The sequence below is a fragment of the Bufo gargarizans genome, chromosome 6 (assembly GCF_014858855.1).
Source record: "Bufo gargarizans isolate SCDJY-AF-19 chromosome 6, ASM1485885v1, whole genome shotgun sequence".
Taxonomy (NCBI): domain Eukaryota; kingdom Metazoa; phylum Chordata; class Amphibia; order Anura; family Bufonidae; genus Bufo; species Bufo gargarizans.
This window is the reverse complement of record NC_058085.1, coordinates 356895998-356917112: the sequence shown is the minus strand read 5'-3', so window position 1 is coordinate 356917112 and position 21115 is coordinate 356895998. Positions and strand designations below refer to the sequence as shown.

Genomic DNA, 21115 nt, shown 5'->3' with positions numbered 1-21115 from the left:
GTGGCAGACCAAGAAAAATCTCGGATAGACAGAAGCGACGAATGGTGAGAACAGTCAGAGTCAACCCACAGACCAGCACCAAAGACCTACAACATCATCTTGCTGCAGGTGGAGTCACTGTGCATCGTTCAACCATTCGGCGCACTTTACACAAGGAGATGCTGTATGCGAGAGTGATGCAGAGGAAGCCTTTTCTCCGCCCACAACACAAAAAGTGCCGCTTGAGGTGGACTAAAGCGCATTTGGACAAGCCAGCTTCATTTTGGAATAAGGTGCTGTGGACTGATGAAACTAAAATTTAGTTATTTGGCCATAACAAGGGGCGTTATGCATGGAGGAAAAAGAACACAGCATTCCAAGAAAAACACCTGCTACCTACAGTAAAATATGGTAGTGGTTGCATCATGCTGTGGGGCTGTGTGGCCAGTGCAGGGACTGGGAATCTTGTCAAAGTTGAGGGACGCATGGATTCCACTCAGTATCAGCAGATTCTGGAGACCAATGTCCAGGAATCAGTGACAAAGCTGAAGCTGCGCCGGGGCTGGATCTTTCAACAAGACAAAGACCCTAAACACTGCTCAAAATCCACTAAGCCATTTATGCAGAGGAACAAATACAACGTTCTGGAATGGCCATCTCAGTCCCCAGACCTGAATATAATTGAAAATCTGTGGTGTGACTTAAAGAGAGCTGTCCATGCTCGGAAGCCATCAAACCTGAATGAACTAAAGATGTTTTGTAAAGAGGAATGGTCCAAAATACCTTCAACCAGAATCCAGACTCTCATTGGAACCTACAGGAAGCGTTTAGAGGCTGTAATTTCTGCAAAAGGAGGATCTACTAAATATTGATTTCATTTCTTTTTTGTGGTGCCCAAATGTATGTACCTGCCTAATTTTGTTTAAACATTTATAGCACACTTTCTGTAAATCCAATAAACTTCATTTCACTTCTCAAATATCACTGTGTGTGTCTCCTATATGATATATTTAACTGACATTTTTTATCGTAACAACCAACGATTTATACAGGAAAATCATGACGATTAACAAGGTTGCCCAAACTTTCCCATCCCACTGTACATAGTGCTATGATGTCACAAGTTCACAACAATACTTAGTGCACCAATCACTAATAAGTAGTCAGACCTATTAAAATGTGAATTTGCATGCATTGCGCCAAAATATTTGCATCATTAGTGCCGATTACGCAATCGCCAATATATTGGAGCACTTTATCTGCATAAAAAAGCTATTGTAATATTCTGCCGTGCCAACCACTTTCTCCAGTCTCAGGAAACTTCTAGCAGCTTGAAAAATGTAGCTATAGTGACCCACGCCTGGTATGTTAGTGCCTTTAATAAATGACGTGATTTTTGGACTGCTAGCTGCTGCCTCTGTGGTCAGTTTAGCAAAAGATAGTTTGGGTTATTCATGTATTGGGTCAATTTTTGTCTGAGGCTTAATTATTAGGCTTGGTTTTCACATAGTGGCAGCCAGATGTGGTCGAAACCATGATCACATATTGTGGGCAAGGTTATCAATTAGAGGGTTAATCAATCATGCTAATGGTTGCATGGTTCTGTGGGTAAAACTGCAGTATTACTTGCAAAATTATGAGATCAGCCACAGCAAGCAATGCAGCAGCTGTGGACAAAGTGACACTTGGCCATTGTTTTATATTGTGAATTAGACGATTTCAGAATAAATAAGCTAACACAGGCTAAGTGAATAAATATGAGGTATAATATACAAATCATATACAGAGTAGTAAAAGTAAATAATGATCACTGGCCTACACATACAATATGGGGTGGGACTCCGGTTACCATGTCGTAGCACATGGCTGACACCCCATGGTTATAGAAGAGATAGCGATAGTGTTTCAATCAACATCCTACCTGGATGAAGTTCTTCAATTAAGTGCAAATTAATTGTGTGTGCAAACCAGGTTTATACTTCAGTCTCTCCTCCAGTGTGCACTCAGGAATGCGGCCTTATCAGCGCCAAGGATGTTGTGTATGACTAATTATCGCTTACTCACTATATTCCAAGGAACATCATTACACAAAATACAGAAGATAATATAAAAGGGACAGAATTAAAGGGGACTGAACCAATCACTACTTAGTTAAAGTACTCTTACAACACAGTCATACATTTGGAGCACAGAAACAGAGCTGAGACTTCCTTTGCAGTATGTGTGTTGTGTGGCCCAGGCTGGGGTTTCAGACTCCCTTCACGTTGTATGTCCCTGATGAGAATGGAGGTCAGTATTATAAATGGACATTCAGTAGTTGGAAGGACCTGTTACAAATTTATGTATTGGGGCTTTGTTACGCCTCTTGGTGTAACGTTTTATATCTTCATAAAACCAAATGATTAAAAATACATTTGCGTAAACGATCCAGATGTTAAGAGAAACTGCCCCCTCTTCTGACATGTCTGTTTTCCCAACTACTTGCATCCCCCATGTAACCACAATTCTGACTATGTTGTACCATTCATTTATCATTCCTTTGAGAAGTTATGAACGAATTGCTAACCATTTGCACTAATGATCCAGATGGGTTTTTCTAATATTTGTGTTTCTGTATAGTCTGACATTATCCAATCAGTGCTGCCAGTGTCTGACTGGGCAGGGCACCAACCACAAAATTGGTAACACCATGCTAGACCTTTATTACAAACTGCTACTAATTAATTTAGAACTTTTAGCAGGAATAATAAAAATAGATACAACATGGAGCTATAAGAATAAATGATCCATAATTATTACATGGGGAATGCAAAAAAGTAACCTATCACCTCTAAAACCAACGTCGATGAGGTGATAGATTTAACAGTAATATTTCACATGCACTTTGCCCAAAAATATTTTTTGTGTGCTCCTAACACATCAGTTGAGCCCAGGGCACGTGTACCCTTTGGACTGTAAGCACGCTGGCTGTTGCGAATGTCCTTGCACCTGTATACATTTCATTCTGATTGAAGCTGTGTCAGTAACCAGCTCCACTTGATCTCGGTTCCATGATCATTTTGTGCGGTGGAATCATTAGCGAGGTGGCCTTTGTTCCTCACTTCATAAGTGAAGCACCTCAGCCTTTAAGCCTTTTAAATGCATCAAGTTTTACATAATTTGATGCTCCAAATATAAAGGTAACAGAATTTGCTTTTATACTCTGAAATTAGGGAAATGTAATAGTGAAGGTAGGAAATGATGGAAGAAAAAATAGAGCATCTCCAGCTACGTCGTGCTTTTTATTTTTATACGGCTGCTTTTTAACTCACGCTGAGTCTAATCAGAAAATCTAAGATTTCTGAGTTGTTTTCCGTTTGGACACAGCAGTCACCGGGATCCAAAAGCAAGATAACCACATAACGTCAAGCCATCTTCTGCTCTCTCGATCTATTAAAACCCTTTTTATTTCAGTCACAGCCTGTGCTTGACTCAAGCCGCGCTGTTGAGCTTAATTTGGCCTATTTATAGCAATATGTCCAGTGAATGAGAAGTCCAGAGAGGGGATGCAGATAATGCCATGGGGAACAGTCAAATGTCTTTCATGTATCCAACTATTTCCAGCGTAAAAATGAATGCCAGCTTTCATTAAGTTAGGACAAGTGTGGGTACGGAGAGGATTGCTCTTCATTTGTGTTGTGAATTGGAATTATGAATTTAATTAAAGTCCTCCAAAAATGTGTAATGGCAATGCACTATAATTCGTCACCTTCATCAGGCTCACTGAAACGTGCATCCCTTATTTGTTTTTAATGGTTTTTTTTTTACAAAATATTTTTTATCAGAAGCTCTGTGCAGCACACTGTTGTTTTATTTTGCTGTCTTTGCTGTCTCAGCAACCAGTTTCATCATTATCCCTGTACTGTGATATCACAGTGTTTATTATCCCTGTACTGTGATATAACAGTGTTTATTATCCCTGTACTGTGATATCAGAGTTTAATATCCCTGTACTGTGACATCATTATTAGAGATGAGCAAATTTTTCAAAATTTCAATTAGCAGATTCCCCAATTTTTTTGGGGGGAAAAATTGGGTTCAATCCGAATTTATTCGCAGTGGATTACGTTACAAATTGCTATTTCCTGGCTGCAGAGAGCCTTTATAGTGGTGTAGAACACTGGGCTCTGCAGTAACACTCATAGGGACTCTTTTTTGGTAGTGAAATATTACTGTAAGTCCGTATGACATGCAGATGACAGGCGTCGCTCTTAGAATCACTGTACACTTCACTTATTTGGCAGTTACGGGGCCAAAACTGACAAAATAACTCAAGTATGAACTCAGCCTTACAGGTCGATTTTAGCACCAAGAAGAAGCGCACTCCTTTTACACTGTCGTCAGCTGATTCCACATAGATGTCTACAGTACCTGTTCTCTAAAACGCTTATACAAGTAGAGCCCCCGACAGAGTAGAGAGGGTGTCAGCAGTAAGTTTGTGTTGACGTCACTGATTAATTTGCCCTTCCTCTGATCCAATAACCCACAAAAAAACAGATCCTGTCTGTGGAGCATACGCCTTCACTTGGTTGAGCATTTGCTCAATAATCTATCAGTATTGCTAATGCCAAAAAAAAAAAAACAGGAGTGGATCTAAAACAGAGATGACACATGAATTGAATAATTGCATGTCTTCTTGTGTTTTGTACCCACTCCTGCTTTTGGCTACCAAATCATTAGCCAATTCGGACCATACAAGCCTTACAGCTGCTACACAGACAGGATCTGTTGTGCCTTTCATTTTTACATCCTTCTGACAGATCAGAGAAAAGGTGAAATAAATTATTATGTCAGCAGCAGCATCATGAGAAGGCCACTAAGTGGCACAATGACAGAGTCTGTAGTTTGCAGCAGTAAGAGGAGGCCAACGAGTGGCACAATGACAGAGTCTGGAGGTGGCAGCATCAGGAGAAGGCCACGAGTTGCACAATGACAGAGTCTGGAGGTATGCGTCAGCAACAGCAGCATCATGAGAAGGCCACTAAGGGGCACAATGACAGAGTTTGGAGGTGGCAGCAGTATGAGAAAGCCACCGAGTGGCACAATGACAGTGTCTGGATGTGGCAGCATCAGGAGAAGACCACTGAGTGGCACAATGACACAATCTGAAGTTGGCAGTATCAGGAGAAGGCCATCGAGTGGCACAATGACAGAGTCTGGAGTTGGCAGTATCAGGAGAAGGCCACCGAGTAGCACAATGACAGAGTCTGAAGTTTGCAGCAGTATGATGAGGCCACCGAGAGGCACAATGACCGAGCCTGGAGTTGGAAACATCAGGAGAAGGCCACCAAGTGGCATAATGACACAGTCTGAAGTTGGCAGCAGTATGAGGAGGCCACCGAGTGGTACAATGACAGAGTCTGGAGGTGGCAGCATCAGGAGAAGGCCACCGAGTGACACAATGACAGAGTCTGGAGGTGGTGGCATCAGGAGAAAGCCACCGAGTAGCACAATGACAGAGTCTGGAGTTTGTAGCAGTGGCCACCGAGTGGCACAATGACAGAGTCTGGAGGTGGCAGCAGTATGAGAAGGCCACTGAGTGGCACAATGACAGTGTCTGGATGTGGCAGCATCAGGATAAGACCACTGAGTGGCACAATGACAGATTCTGGAGTTGGCAGCATCAGGAGAAGGCCACCGAGTAGCACAATGACAGAGTCTAAAGTTTGCAGCAGTATGAGGAGGCCACCGAGTGGCACAATGACAGAGTCTGGAGGTGCCAGCAATATGAGGAAACCACCGAGTGGCACAATGACAGGGTATGGAAGTGGCACAATGACAGAGACTGGAGGTGGCAGCAGCAGCATCATCATGAGAAGGCCACCGAGTATCACAATAATAGAGTCTGGAGTTGGCAGCATCAGGAGAAGGCCACCAAGTGGCACAATGACACAGTCTGGAGTTGGCAGCAGTATGAGGAGTCCACCAAGTGGCACAATGACCGAGTCTGGAGGTGGCAGCAGTATGAGGTTGCCACCAAGTGACACAATCTGGAGTTGGCAGCATCAGGAGAAGGCCATCGAGTGGCACAATGACACAGTCTGCTTGGATCATCAAGAAATTGTTGATGGCCTTTCTCTGTTCATATAGTCGGTCCAACATATGTAGTGTGGAATTCCAACAGGTGGAAACGTCGCATATCAGCCTATGATGCCGTTCTGCCTCTACAGCTCAAGGAGGGTGTGCTTTGCAGTGTACGAGTGGCTGAAGTGCATGCAAAGTTTCCAGGCCATTTTTAGGATGTATTGCAGATGTGTGGAAGACTCGAGGAACTGCTTGACAACTAGATTGAACACGTGTGCCATGCAGGGCGCATGGCTCAGCCCTCCTTGACGCAGCACTGACACAAAGTTCTTCCCGTTGTCGGTCACCTTGTTTCCTATTTTCAGTTGTCTGGGAGAAAGCCAGGATTTGATTTCTTGACGAAGGAAACGGAGCAGTTCCTCCCCTGTGTGACTCCATTCGCCCAGGGAAATGAGGTGCAGAACAGCGTGACACCACTGTGCCCTGCACATGTGGTATGCTGGAGGGGCACTGTTACTTGTCCCTGCAGTGGAGGCTGAGGACATGGTGGAGGATGAGGAGGCAGAGGCTGACATTGTCGCAGGATCAACAGCATGACAACATGGAGCCGGAAGTGGCGTGACCTGGCCAAAATGCTGGTGTGGCTGTGCAGGAACTACATTCACCCAGTGGGACATAAAAGACATGTACTGTCCCTGACCATAGTTACAGCTCCACACGTCAGTGCTACCAGGCACTTTAGCAGACACTGACAGGCTCAAGGACTGGCCCACCTTCTGTTCTACATATTTGTGCAGGGCTGGTACTGCCTTTTTTGCAAAGAAATGACGGCTTGGGACTTTCCACCTCGGTTCGGCAAAAGCCATCAGTTCTCTGAAAGGCGCAGAGTCCACCACTTGGAAAGGGAAGGACTGCAGCACCAGCAACTTGGACAGGAACACATTTAGCTTCTGCGCCGTTGGATGAGTGCACGGCACGCATACTGCTGTCTCTTGGCAATCACTTTGGTGATCGATTGCTGACAGAATGACTGACGAGGAAGAGGGGGAGCATCTGGACCAGCAGAAGATGAGAATGACAGACAGCTCCCTTCGGCTGAGGTGGTGGAGCATGAAACTAAACGCTTTCACCACAAATAACTGCAACAGTGAAGTTTGAAGTGCGTATTGGTATATATTTTTCTTTCTCTACTGAAATAGGCTACTAAACGCTTTTACCACAAATAACTGCAACAGTGAAGTGCGTGTATAGTTTTCTTTCTGTACTAAAATCGGCAACTAAATGCTTTTACCACAAATAACTACAAGAGTGAAGTGCGTATATATTTTTCTTTCTGTATTGAAGTAGGCCACTAAACTCTTTCACCACAAATAACTGCAACAGTGAAGTGTGTACCGGTATATATTTTTCTTTCTGTACCAAAATAGGCCAGTAAACGCTTTCATCACAAATAACTGCAACAGTGAACTGCGTATATATTTTTCTTTTTCTGTACTGAAATCAGCAACTAAACGCTTACACCACAAATAACTGCAACAGTGAAGTGCGTATATATTTTTCTTTTTGTACCGAAATAGGCAACTAAATGATTTCACCACAAATAACTGCAACAGTGCAGTGCGTACATAGTTTTCTTTCTGTACTACAATCGGCCTCTAAACGGTTTCACCACAAATAACTGCAATTATGGTCAGGGCTAGGACAACGTCGGCGTACGCAGAGAAACCTGCCCCTGAACATAGTGGCTGAATTGTGCCGGGAGCCACGGGCGCGGGTACACCAGTGAAAAAAGGGGGCATACCTGATGGAAGCCTGAGAAAAAGGGCGGGAGGGAGGGGCGTGAGGCTCGGGCGCTGGGTTGAGCGGCTGGTAGGGGTTTAAGTACCAGACGCCCCTCCCACAAACGCAGGCTGTTAACAGCCTTACTATTTATGGTCAGGGCTAGGACAACGTCGGCGTACGCAGAGAAACCTGCCCCTGAACATAGTGGCTGAATTGTGCCGGGAGCCACGGGCGCGGGTACACCAGTGAAAAAAGGGGGCAAAAAGCCATCGGTTAGGTACAATGCTTTATTACAATTACAAAGCCAGAGATCGAAAGGCACGTGAAATCTCTACCTGAGGATTGGGGATATACCGGGTGAAGCAGGAGGACCGCCACCGCCCCATGGACCGGATGACGTGGGCAGGCACCCGGTGCCGAGAAGCAGCGGAGGCCGCCCCTATGCGGAATGAGTGCCCCGAAATGACCTTGGGATCATAGCCTAGACCCTGGGCGAGGGCCCGGATGTACGCTACGAACTGTGAGGCGCCGAGAGGCTTGCCTGCCTGTGGCAGGAGCGGGCTGTCAGGAGATGAATCACGGATGTGTGCCAGCAGTTGATGCAGCACTTGAACTGGGCACCAGTCGTTCAATGTTGGATAGAACTTGACCTCGGACGGGGGACCCGTCTGATTGGTTTTAGTGGAGGGCAGCAGGAGAGTGAAATGGCCCTGGCCCCATAACAGGTGCTGTTTCAGAGGATGGTTATGTCGATTTGGACCGGCCAAAACCTCTCCGGGCCGAAGGAACCCGTAAAACGCCAGATACATGGCTGCTTTCAGGATCAGGCTAGTGGAGGGCCCAAAAGGATTGCCGTCCAATGAAGAGGAGAGATCCCTGAACAACTTGCTGGATACCGGTTGCCTATGGGACACGGACCCTTTCCCCTCCTTTTGAATACCCCGAAGGGTGGCCTTGATGGCTTGAACGGAGAAGAGGGATTTGCGGTGAGGAGTGGTCAGCATGGCGTGATGTTGAATGCCGGCTAAATAGAGTCTGATGGTGCTGTGTGATAGAGAGAGATGCGAGTGACAATAGGCCAAGAAAGCCATGATGTGAGAGATTTCGGAGTGTTGACCCCTCGGATGACTCTTAGTGAATTTCTCAAAAGCCCTTAGGCCAGCCTGATAGTTCCTCGCCGTATTGGGCGACAGAGATTTTGCGACCAGACCCTTGGCCTCCTCTAGGAGTGAATTTAAGCCAGGATGAGAGTGCTGAATTGGGGCACCGGCGTGCTTGACTGATCCGCGTCGGGCATTTCCTGGAAAAAAAACGCAAAATTAGCACGGGAAAGAGCGTCTGCGGCCCTATTCTGCTCGCCTGAGATGTGTACGCAGCGCATGTGAAAATTGTGGAGGAGGGATAACCAGACTAGCTTGCGCAACAACGCCATGATCCTGGGAGACTGGGCCCTGCCCTTGTTGACGATGTCCACTAAAGTCTGGCTATCCGTAACGAACGTTACTGAAGAGTTGGCCCAATGGTGACCCCAGACCTGAGCAGCCGCCACAATGGGATATAGTTCCAAAAGAGGGGAGGATTTGAGCGCTGCTGTGTCTGCGACTAATTCTAGCGGCCATCCGGCGGCCAGCCAATGAGACCTGAAAATGGCAGCGAACCCGGAGGAACCCGCGGCGTCGGAGAAAACCATGGGGGAAGAGGAATCCCACTGAGGAACGAACAAAGAAATGCCATTCCAATCAGAGAGAAACCTACTCCACATGTCAAGATCTGCAAAGGCCTGGCCGTCCAGATGGACGACAGAATCCTGCTCTGGGGCAGAGGGCAGGAGACACAACAACCTGGAAAGGAAGGCCCTGCCTTGAGGCATAATTCTGGAGGCGAAGTTGAGCATCCCCAGCAAGGATTGAAGCTCCGCCCTGGTAAGGAAATGAGACTGGACCGCCCGGGAAATAGCGGAGCGAATCCTGAGCAACTTCTCACTGGGGAGGCTAGCCTCCATTTTGATGGTATCCAGAATGATGCCCAGGAAGGTGACCTTGGTGGCCGGGCCCTCCGTCTTGGCCGTGGCCACAGGGACCTGAAGGCGGGAAAAAATGTCCAGGAGTGAATGGGGAATGGACGGGACCTGACTGGGTCTTTCAATGAGAAGGAAGTCGTCCAAGTAGTGGACGACCCTGGATAAGCCACCGTGATGGATGAGAATCCAGTGCAGGGCCTTGGCCAGTTGTTCAAAAAGCCAGGGGCTGCTCTTGGACCCGAAGGTGAGCCGGTTGGCAAAGTAAAATTTGTCTGCCCACTGAATGCCGTACTTCCAAAGCTGAGGGTGTATTGGGAGCAGCTTGAAAGCATCGGCAATGTCTACTTTGGCCAGCCAAGCCCCGGCACCTGCTTGAAGGATATGCTGGATGGCCTCATCAACTGAGGAATACTGCATGGAATATTCCTCAGAGGGAATGAGTGAATTGAGACTGGGGATGGAGGACATATGAGGCGCAGAGAGGTCGTAGATGAGACGTTTTTTATTAGATGAAGATTTGGTGACAAGGCCGATGGGATTTATGCGCCATGACTGGAACGGGATTTTTAGGAAGGGACCAATGACGAACCCCTTGTCAACCTCTGCTTGAATGAGGGTGGTCACCGCCTCAGGGTCCCTGGAGGCGGAAAGCAGATTGGGGCCCAGCCAGCAGCCCTGGGGACGTGTGATAATGCCGGTGTGAAACCCCTCTCTGCACCCATCCAACAAGAAGGTGACAAAGGAACGATCCGGATGGCCCTGCAGGAGAGCAGCCAGTAAATCCAAGTTGAGGTCGGCTAGTCAGGAGTCCCTGGCTGACTTCCTGGGACAGGAAGGGCGAGGGTGGGCCCGAAAACAAAGGGAGCAAATGTGCAGTGCTCGGCAAGCATTGAAGGCGCAGCCCTTGGCATTGAAATTGTTGCATACCTGGCTACTGCCGAGATATACAATTGGCCTGCCCAGTTTGTCTGTTGAAGAGGAAGTCCTGGAGGACCCGGAAGGACCTGGATTGGCCGCTGACTGTGGATCTTGTACCGGATTGGGACACCATTCCGTAGAATGAAAGATGGACTGGCAGATAGCGCACAAAGGAGCCTTCAGACCCGCGAAGTGCCGGCAGAATAACTCCATGTCCAAGTCTGCCCAATTGGACATGAACTGAAACTGATGCAGGGCTGCGGCGGCTTTGGCAGAGAACGAACGATGATAATCGTAAAATGCCGAGCCGCCGTATTTATGCCCTAAATCCGCAATCCGGTACAAGTAGGTATCCAATTCCTCCCTGCGGTTAGGCTGGGCGGAGCACACCACGTCCCTGTAGAGGCTGAAGGCCAGGACGAACTCGGAAACGGACAATTTCCTGTTTAGACGAGCATCCTTGGCCTTCAAAACCACGGAAACCTCTCCGCAATTGATCACCCGGTTTTCGGAAATATCCTGGGAGGCAATCAAAATGGATGCCAAGTTGACGTCCTTGCCTGCCAGGATATCCTTCTTAATGTGTTCTGGCACAAAATGGGAAGGAGCAATTTGGGGGGTGGCAGAAGGCCTACCTGCAACGTCCGGGGGAATGGCAGAGATGACTGCCGAACCCGGATATTGCGGTGAAGCCGCTGGCCTGGTTTCTAAAACCGCGACCCTGGATTGAATGTCCGCGACTGAGCTAACGAGTCCGGTGATGGATGACTGGATCTGCGCCAGTGCCAGCCGGATGGAGTCGTTATCGGACTGCTCAGCTGACGAACCCGGAGTAGTCATCAGCAAGCGATATAGTTCAGCCTTGCGGGCAGTTGCGGGATGCCGAATCCCCCTGCGTCTGAGCTCGGCGATCAACTTCGGCACCGTCCAACTCCTTAGAGACGTGCAGCTATTATGCTCCGAAATGGCCGATCCTGGCAAGGAGAGGTTGTCATCCAACTCGGACATATGAGACATGTCGACCTGAGAAACAAAAGCGAACTTATGCCTACCTAAATAACGGAGAGAGACACAGACGATGCGAAGAAGGCGGTCGAGAGAAGGTGTGAGACTGAACGTGTGTGACAGAGGCCAACGTGAGAACCTACCTGACTGGATTAGGACGGATTGGAAACACGGCTCCAAAAAACCCCCGAACGTTTAAATGGAACTGATGAAAAAGAACCGACTTGAGTATTAAACTGACGGTTGACCCCGTCCCAGTGACCGTTTCTGAACCGACTTACCTGATATTGCCTTGAAATTCCTAGATGACACGAAAGACAGGAAGGAAAACAACAACTGCCCCAATCTAAGGGAAGGAACAACTGACATCAGAACATGTGTGACAACTTTTAGAAACAAAGACAGAACCTGGGCGATCCAGGAACACTGACAACCTGGGCGATCCAGGAACACTGACAACCTGGGCGATCCAGGAACACTGACAACCTGGGCGATCCAGGAACACTGACAACCTGGGCGATCCAGGAACACTGACAACCTGGGCGATCCAGGAACACTGACAACCTGGGCGATCCAGGAACACTGACAACCTGGGCGATCCAGGAACACTGACAACCTGGGCGATCCAGGAACACTGACAACCTGGGCGATCCAGGAACACTGACAACCTGGGCGATCCAGGAACACTGACAACCTGGGCGATCCAGGAACACTGACAACCTGGGCGATCCAGGAACATTGACAACCTGGGCGATCCAGGAACACTGACAACCTGGGCGATCCAGGAAAGCTGACAACCTGGGCGATCCAGGAACACTGACAACCTGGGCGATCCAGGAACATTGACAACCTGGGCGATCCAGGAACACTGACAACCTGGGCGATCCAGGAACACTGACAACCTGGGCGATCCAGGAACATTGACAACCTGGGCGATCCAGGAACATTGACAACCTGGGCGATCCAGGAACATTGACAACCTGGGCGATCCAGGAACACTGACAACCTGGGCGATCCAGGAACACTGACAACCTGGGCGATCCAGGAAAACTGACAACCTGGGCGATCCAGGAACACTGACAACCTGGGCGATCCAGGAACACTGACAACCTGGGCGATCCAGGAACATTGACAACCTGGGCGATCCAGGAACATTGACAACCTGGGCGATCCAGGAACATTGACAACCTGGGTGACCCGGGGGCCCTGAGCCCCCGGGAGGGCCAGGGGACCCTGGCCATACAAAACCCGGAGGCAGGAGCAGGACTGAACTAGGACACAAGACCCCTGCTTCCTGAAACAGTAAGGTGTAGACCGCAGATTCTAATTTGACGATGCAAGGCAGATAAAATAAAGAAAACTACGCCCCCTCCTGAAAAAGTGGGGAGGGCTGCCTGCATCCCCAAACCAGAACCCAACTATACCTCAAGGCCCTTGAAATAGCCTTCCCCACAGATGACCCCCAAAAGCGGATGTCATAATGACCAGCGGCAGCAGGTTGCTGTCCCATGTATGTAGTGTATCATATAGGGAGACATGGTGACCAACTGCAGCGGATTGTCCCGACACTTGTATACAGTGTATTATATTGTGATGTCAAGGTGATCAGCTGCAGCTGATTGTCCTGTCCCCCATATACAGTTTGACCTGAGAATCCTGGCGCTGAAATGCCACCTGTGCGCTGGACACTCATGCAGAGCCGGAATGTAACCGGCAGTTTACTAAACCGGGATGCCGCTCCCCCAGCCCTGACGCCCGCACCCGTGCGAGCGCATCACGCTGGGGGAGAGCGGCAACCAAGACAGCACCACCAGGGGGCGAGAGACCGGTCGGGAGAGAGACGCAGCTAGGACGGAGCCAGCTGCGCCTCCATTACCTGTGCGTTGCGAAGGACGCCGGCGGCACGTGAGCGCGAACCCGGAAGTGCGTATCGGCCGGAAGAGGAGGGAGCTCGAATCGCAAGTAATGCGTGAGGCTCGGGCGCTGGGTTGAGCGGCTGGTAGGGGTTTAAGTACCAGACGCCCCTCCCACAAACGCAGGCTGTTAACAGCCTTACTATTAGTGCAGAGCGTATATATTTTTCTTTCTGTACTGAAATAGGCCACTGAACGCTTTCACCACAAATAACTGCAACAGTTAAATGCATATATATTTTTATTTCAGTATTGGGCCCTATTATCTTCAATATATTTATTAATGATCTTGTAGAAGGCATGCATAGTAAAGTATCAATGACACTAAACTGTGTAAAGTAATTAACACTGAAGACGACAGTATACTACTACAGAGGGATCTGGATAGATTGGAGGCTTGGGCAGATAAGTGGCAGATGAGGTTTAACACTGACAAATGTAAAGTTATGCACATGGGAAGGAATAATGCAAGTCACCTGTACATACTCAATGGTAAAACACTCGGAAACACTAACATGGAAAAGGATCTAGGAATTTTAATGAACAGAAAACTAAGCTGCAAAAATCAGTGTCAGGCAGCTGCTGCCAATAAGATAATGGGTTGCATCAAAAGGGGCATAGATGCCCGTGATAAGAACATAGTCCTACCACTCTACAAATCGCTATTCAGACCACACATGAAGTACTGTGTACAGTTCTGGGCTCCTGTGAACAAGGCAGACATAGCAGAGCTGGAGAGGGTTCAGAGGAGGGCAACTAAAGTAATAACTGGAATGGGTGGACTACAGTATCCTGAAAGATTATCAAAATTAGCGTTATTCACTTTAGAAAAAAGATGACTGAGGGGATATCTAATTACTATGTATAAATATATCAGGGGTCAGTACAGAGATCTCTCCCATCATCTATTTATCTCCAGGACTGTGACTAGGGGACATCCTCTGCGTCTGGAGGAAAGAAGGTTTGTACACAAACATAGAAGAGGATTCTTTACGGTAAGAGCAGTGAGACTATGGAGCTCTCTGCCTGAGGAGGTGGTGATGGTGAGTACAATAAAGGAATTCAAGAGGGGCCTGGATGTATTTCTGGAGTGTAATAATATTACAGGCTATAGCTACTAGAGAGGGGGCCTTGATCAAGGGAGTTATTCTAATTGCCTGATTGGAGTCGGGAAGGAATTTTTTATTCCCCTAAAGTGGGGAAAATTGGCTTCCACCTCAGAGTTTTTTTTTTTTTGCCTTTCTCTGGATCAACTTGCAGGATAACAGGCCGAACTGGATGGACAAATGTCTTTTTTCGGCCTTATGTACTATGTTACTATTTTACTGAACTAAGCCACAAATAACTGCAACATGAAGTGCATATATATTTTTCTTTCTGTACTAAAATATGAAATAGGCCACTAAATGTTTTCACCACAAATAACAGCAACAGTGAACTGGGTATATATATTTTTTTAGTACTGAAATGCGTCACTAAACGCTTTCACCACATATAACTGCAGAAGTAAACTGCGTATATATTTTTCTTTTTCCACAGATGTAAGCCACAAAGGCTTTCCAATATCGCACTTCCACCCCAAGAACAAATTGCTGGTATGACAGAGCTTTATAATGGCTATTTGGATCCCCAAATAATCTTTCCCTGCACTTGTAAATAGCTTTTGTAGCACTGTCCCTAGCGCCTTCTGACGTCTCTCCCTTCACTAAAATGCTGTAAAAAAATGATTCCAGCCTATCCTTTCCCTGCACTTATAAATCTTTTTTTTTTTTTTTTTTTTTTTAACAATGAGGTTTTTCCTATTGCTGTCACTAGCGCCTTCTCACGTCTGTCCCTGCACTCCGAATGCTGGAAAATGTCTGAATCCAAGATGGCCGCCGTTTTTATAGGGCTGTGACATCACAGGGCTGGCTGGCTGCTGATTGGCTGCATGCATGGCATTATGGGTCATCCCGCTTTACCAGAGTTCCTTGCCCCATGTCCTCACATGTGTAGCCGCCATTTTAGGAAAAATTGCAATTCGTTACCACGAAGGGCAAGGAAATTCGCATTCGTTGCAAAATAAATTTTTCCAGAATTTTGGATTTAATTCCACTTCCTCAGCTTCGATTCACTCACCTCTAATCACTATGTTCATTATCCGTGTACTGTGACATCACTGTGTTTAGTATCGTCGTACTGTGACATCACTGTTTATTTTCTCTGTGCTGTGACATCACTGTGGTTATTATCTCTGTACTGTGACATCACTGTGTTTATTATCTCTGTACTGTGACATCACTGTGTTTATTATCCTGTACTGTGACATCACTGTGTTTATTATCTCTGTACTGTGACATCACTGTGTTTATTATCCCTGTACTGTGACATCACTGTGTTTATTATCCCTGTACTGTGACATCACTGTGTTTATTATCCCTGTACTGTGACATCACTGTGTGTATTATCCCTGTACTGTGACATCACTGTGTTTATTATACCTGTACTGTGACATCACTGTGTTTATTATTCCTGTACAGTGATATCACTGCATTTAGTATCCCTGTACTGGATCCTTGCTTAGTTATAATACTGTTGTGCAGTGAAACATCTTTCTTAAATGCATTTGTATTAAGTTTATAGTTGTTCTTAGGTCACCATGTGCAGTACCTTTGTGAAGCCTTTCAGTTTAAAGCCCAGCTGACCTTTTTTCTTAATTTATAAAAACTAAGTAGTTATTATTGCCCCCCCCCCTCCTCCACACCCGCACACTTTTAGGCTAAAGGTGGATTTACATGGCCCGATTGTCCTGCAAATGCTCATTCCTGACAATCTGCCCATCTAAATGTGCCGCCGATCACCTGATGAACGAGACAGATTGGGGGGGTCTGATTTGAGGTCTTCTGCACATCAAGTGTCTGATCTGAGGTTTGATAGAGATTGAGGGTCTAATCTGAGGTCTGATAAAGTTTCGGAATTTGAATATATGGTAGACCACAAATACTGCTTACTATAGTTTTCTTATTACTAGTGATGAGCGGCATAGGCAATATTCGAATTCGTGATATTTCACAAATTATTGGCCGAATATTCGCCATAAATTCGAGAATTCGTGATCTCCAGTCATTGTTTACTTGATTGCGAAAATCGGCAATGTAATATATTTGTGATAAATGTGCGATAAATTTGCGATTAGAATATTCAACACTATTCGCGAATGCGAATATATAGCACTATATTCTAAATATTTGCAAATTCTCGAAGTAGCGATATTTGCGATTAAAATTCACGAATCGAATATTCGCGCTCAACACTACTAATTACAAGACGAAGGCTAAATTGAAAGCGAAGAGCTCATGTAGCCAGCCCTGATTAGTCATGATTAGGAAATACACTTCAATTAATGATGTTTTAGTGGTATTGATTATCAATGTCAACAAATAAATATAGGAAGCTGCAAATCCGACCGCATGGCTTTCTCTCTGCATTTGTTCTGCACTAAGTGTAGTTAATGGTCATGTTTACAGCCACAGAAGCATTATTTGCAGTCATTGAAATAACAGAATTGATTGGCACGGAGAAGACAAGGCAGTGCCAGCTGCTCTTAAGCATTTTATATAAGCTTGATTGATGCTGATTAGAGATCAGCTATAAGCTCTTTGAATGACACTCTGGAAATGGCAAACAATGTAGACGAAGACTCACAATTCATTATTTTCTTCCTCCGCCAGGAAGGCGTAAAGAATAGTACTGATTGGAATCTTCAAATAAACACCTTCGCCACATGGATGAAGAACGTAGTAAAACAAGAATGCAAAAAATAATGTCAAATGAATTTGCTTAATGGCAAAATGAGCATATCTGTCTGTTCTTGGTTCCATACCAACTTCCTGAATGGATATGCTGAAAGGCACTAAGAATAATACCACCCCCTATTGCAACTAAGCATGATGCCACATAAAATATCTTAAGGAATAAGGCTGAAAGAGGAAATGTACAGTGCTCAAGTCTTAAAGGGGTTGTCCAAGTTATCTAATGAAGGAAATGGTTTTCAATTTACTTACTTCATCTGTAGTGGCCCCATTCTCCTAGTTAGCTGCTCATCACCTTACCTGTGATGTCAGCTTCTTTCTCTGCTGTGATGATGTTCTGTGCACAAGCCTGCGGGAGAAGGAGGAGCAGGTCTGCCTCTGTGCACGGAACATCACTGTGAGGGCTGTGCTTTTTGGAGCAACAAGCCACACCCCCTGCACTGCCTGATCTGCTGGCCACACCCCCTGCACTGCCTGATCTGCTGGCCACACCCCCTGCACTGCCTGATCTGCTGGCCACACACCCTGCACTGCCTGATCTGCTGGCCACAAACCCTGTACTGCCCGATCTGCTGGAATAGCTGTCTTCCCTGTGTTTCCCCTCCCACTGGATTTTTCAGCAAAGTTTAACACCTCCTACTGTCAGCAGCGCAGACTCAGGGTTGGAGGCTCTGCCTCAGGTACTGAGCACTGTCCGGGTTTCCTCTTCTATAGGCAGTGAAGAGACAAATGTTGAGCACAGGCTCTTTCCTCCTTTCTTACCCTGCAAACACAAAGCTGACAAAAAAACAGAGGATTTATCTCCTCTGTACTTTTTTGCTGGCTGTGGGGAAGTGTCTGCAGAGCACTGTACAAGGAAAGGTAGTGGGAATATCCTGTGTGTATCAGCAATGTCATTGTACTGTGCAGCTGGGACTTGTAGTCCTACACATATAACATGCTGCAGAGTATCCCAGCAGTCAGGTAAAAACACCAAGTTGGAGCTCACCTCACCATACACCACCGAGGAGCACGGACACAGAACCGGAACCAAGGCTGAGAAATAGCAAAAAAAGTAGATTGGTATATGCTGTGGGTGGGGTGAAAGCAGTCTAATTGCCAATTAATAATCCACAGCTGAATAACTGCTTTTACTCTTTATATAAGATTTGTCAGTCTTATTTTCTGTGTCATGAGGAAGGATCTGTAATTTATGTTGATCCGAAACAAGTTGATGAAATGAGCCTGATGTTTGGTTTTTAAGCACGTTTCCTAATAAAATACGCACTATGAGGTGAAGCTGGACAATCTACTTTTTTCGCTATATCCCAGCAGTCAGACTGCAGGCAGGGCAGCAGTTTTATTCACTCCCTTTGCAGAGCAGAGGGAGGGGAAAGGCAGTCTTTGTAAACACCCTCAGAGATTGCTGTTACACCCCCCACAGCTCTGCAACTGCATGTAAACAAAGGGCGAGAACAGAACTAGTTAGATGAGTAAATATAATTTTTCTTGTGCCTAAACCTTGTATAGCTTATGTATATATTGATAACCGTCAGACTTACAGTGCTTTATTATTATTTTTTATATAACTCGGGCAACTCCTTTAAACACCATATTCAGGAATTTAATTAATCATGAAATGGTCGCTGCCTGAGGTGCTTCAAATTGTATGCCTACACATATATGCTTGATTGATTTCCATAAAAAAAATTGGATCATTCACATCTATTCAGTGTAGTCAGTAGGGGTTAAATGACTTCCTTGCCCTTTTTGTCTCCACCTCCAAATGACACTTTTTAGGGGCCATTTATTGGGTGCAGCTACAGTACGTGCACTAGTCCAGCTTTAGTATGGCACTGTACTGAAGCTCTCATCTAAAAAGGTCCTTCCATCCTTTCTTCCTTCCTTCTAGAGATAAGCAAATCGATTCTAATAAATATAATTAATTCAAAAATCTGACTAATTGAGCAGAGAGGGGCTGACTCTGCTGCTCAAGAGACTTCCCTCTCCCTTTTGATTGACAAGGACAGAACTCTCGCCTGGCCCTGTCAATCCCGTACCTGAGCTGTTTCTCTGAGTACCTGAGCAGTGCAGATACCGACAGTGCATGTGCCACTAATGCCTGGATACACCTGGAAATGGAGCAGCACATGCACAGTCTGTATCTATAGGCAGCAGGTTCTATGCATTTGGACCTGCGCAATCAGAGCAAGATTTACAGGACTAGGCAAGATATCTGTCCCTGTCAATCACATGGAAGGAAGGAACTTGATTTGTTTTCAATGTATTAAATTCATTAGAATCAATTTACTTATCGCTACTTTCTCCCTTCCCACCCTTATTTCATACTTTCTCCCTTCCCTCCTTCCGACCTTTCTTCTATATTTTTGATAATTAACATATTTCATTTTATATCAGTAGGTCTAATAATGTAATTTCATAAGTACTGTATATTAAACACACAGCACACATTGCATTGACATCTGCCATAATTGACTTATGTATAAATTCTGTGCCCATGATACAAAATGACCAAGATCTGAGGTGGCCTGGATAGTGACAATTGTTGCTACAGGAAGTGGCATGAAGGAAACCATATGGAAGACTAGAAATGGATCTCACTGGTGAAGTGCCCCTAGTTTGCAAGTCATGGACATTACACAATGGTGAAGCACAGGCGTTATCATATAGAAAAAGGTAGAAAGCCATCTAGTAGACCAACTGCTTAGGATGGGGTAATGCAATGACATTTTGTTAAGTAACTTCTCCAACATGAACTGGTGTGTAACAATTACAGTCTATATAAAACCAGTTGTGTGAAAGAAATGGGTTGAAATTTAAACTACCATACGTATGTGTAGCCCCATTCCCAATTTAGTTTAAATAATATGCTGCCGGTGTACTACTCATAACCATATAACCCAATTACTAATTGCATATTATAGCAATGATCAGTTTTATTCTTTTTGTGTTTTGCAGCACATTTTTCTGAGAGCCAGAACTGAACAAGACATCTTTGACCATCTTGGCCTGGATTACCTTGAACCAGGGGACAGGAATGCATAAATGTGGCATGAGTTTATAAATAAAGTTGTCCATATTTGTCCAGCGGCTAATGTTGGGCTAGGGAGCTTTGAAGCAGTTGTCCAGAAAATTTGAATAAAAAAAATAAATTAACATGGTCTAAATTAATAAAATAAGTCATATTCACCTTATGGATCACCTCCACTCATTTTCCAGCACTTCATAGTTCTTACCAGTCTCTACTTCCGGTCCCTCTTAAAATGCAGGAAATAACTGCTCAGCCAATCACAAGAGGAAGCATAGACCACCAGGTGGACCGTGAAGCATCACTACAGGAGTGATGGTGCATCGGTAGGTTGAGTATGACTTATTTTGTCACTTTATACCATGCAGAGCCTCATTTAAAAAAATTTACATGGTCGAACATAAACTTTAATATGTTTTTTGCAAGCTTAGTTACACAACAGGCAGCCTGGTATCTGCATGGTTGTCCCAATTCGTGGACCTTCAGAGATGACAGACTTGCTGAGAAAATGTTAGCCTTTGTAAGCATGTTTTAGAATGTGCTTAGACAAACAACCTGATGTCGATCTCTGTATTTTTTAATTAGGTTTGACTTCATTGTATGCTCCTGTTCTTTA

The 21115-nt window shown here is 45.6% G+C and overlaps 1 protein-coding gene across 1 annotated transcript in view; it reads left to right on the top strand.

The window, feature by feature from the left end:
- The window catches only part of DNTT (DNA nucleotidylexotransferase), a 484835-nt gene extending 464296 nt beyond the window's left edge, over positions 1-20539 (top strand). The window contains exon 11 of the mRNA XM_044299722.1: positions 20430-20539. Within this exon, the coding sequence (XP_044155657.1) occupies positions 20430-20516 (87 nt within the window). The 3' untranslated portion in view covers positions 20517-20539. The remainder of the gene's footprint in view (positions 1-20429) is intronic.
- Positions 20540-21115: the final 576 nt, after the last annotated feature.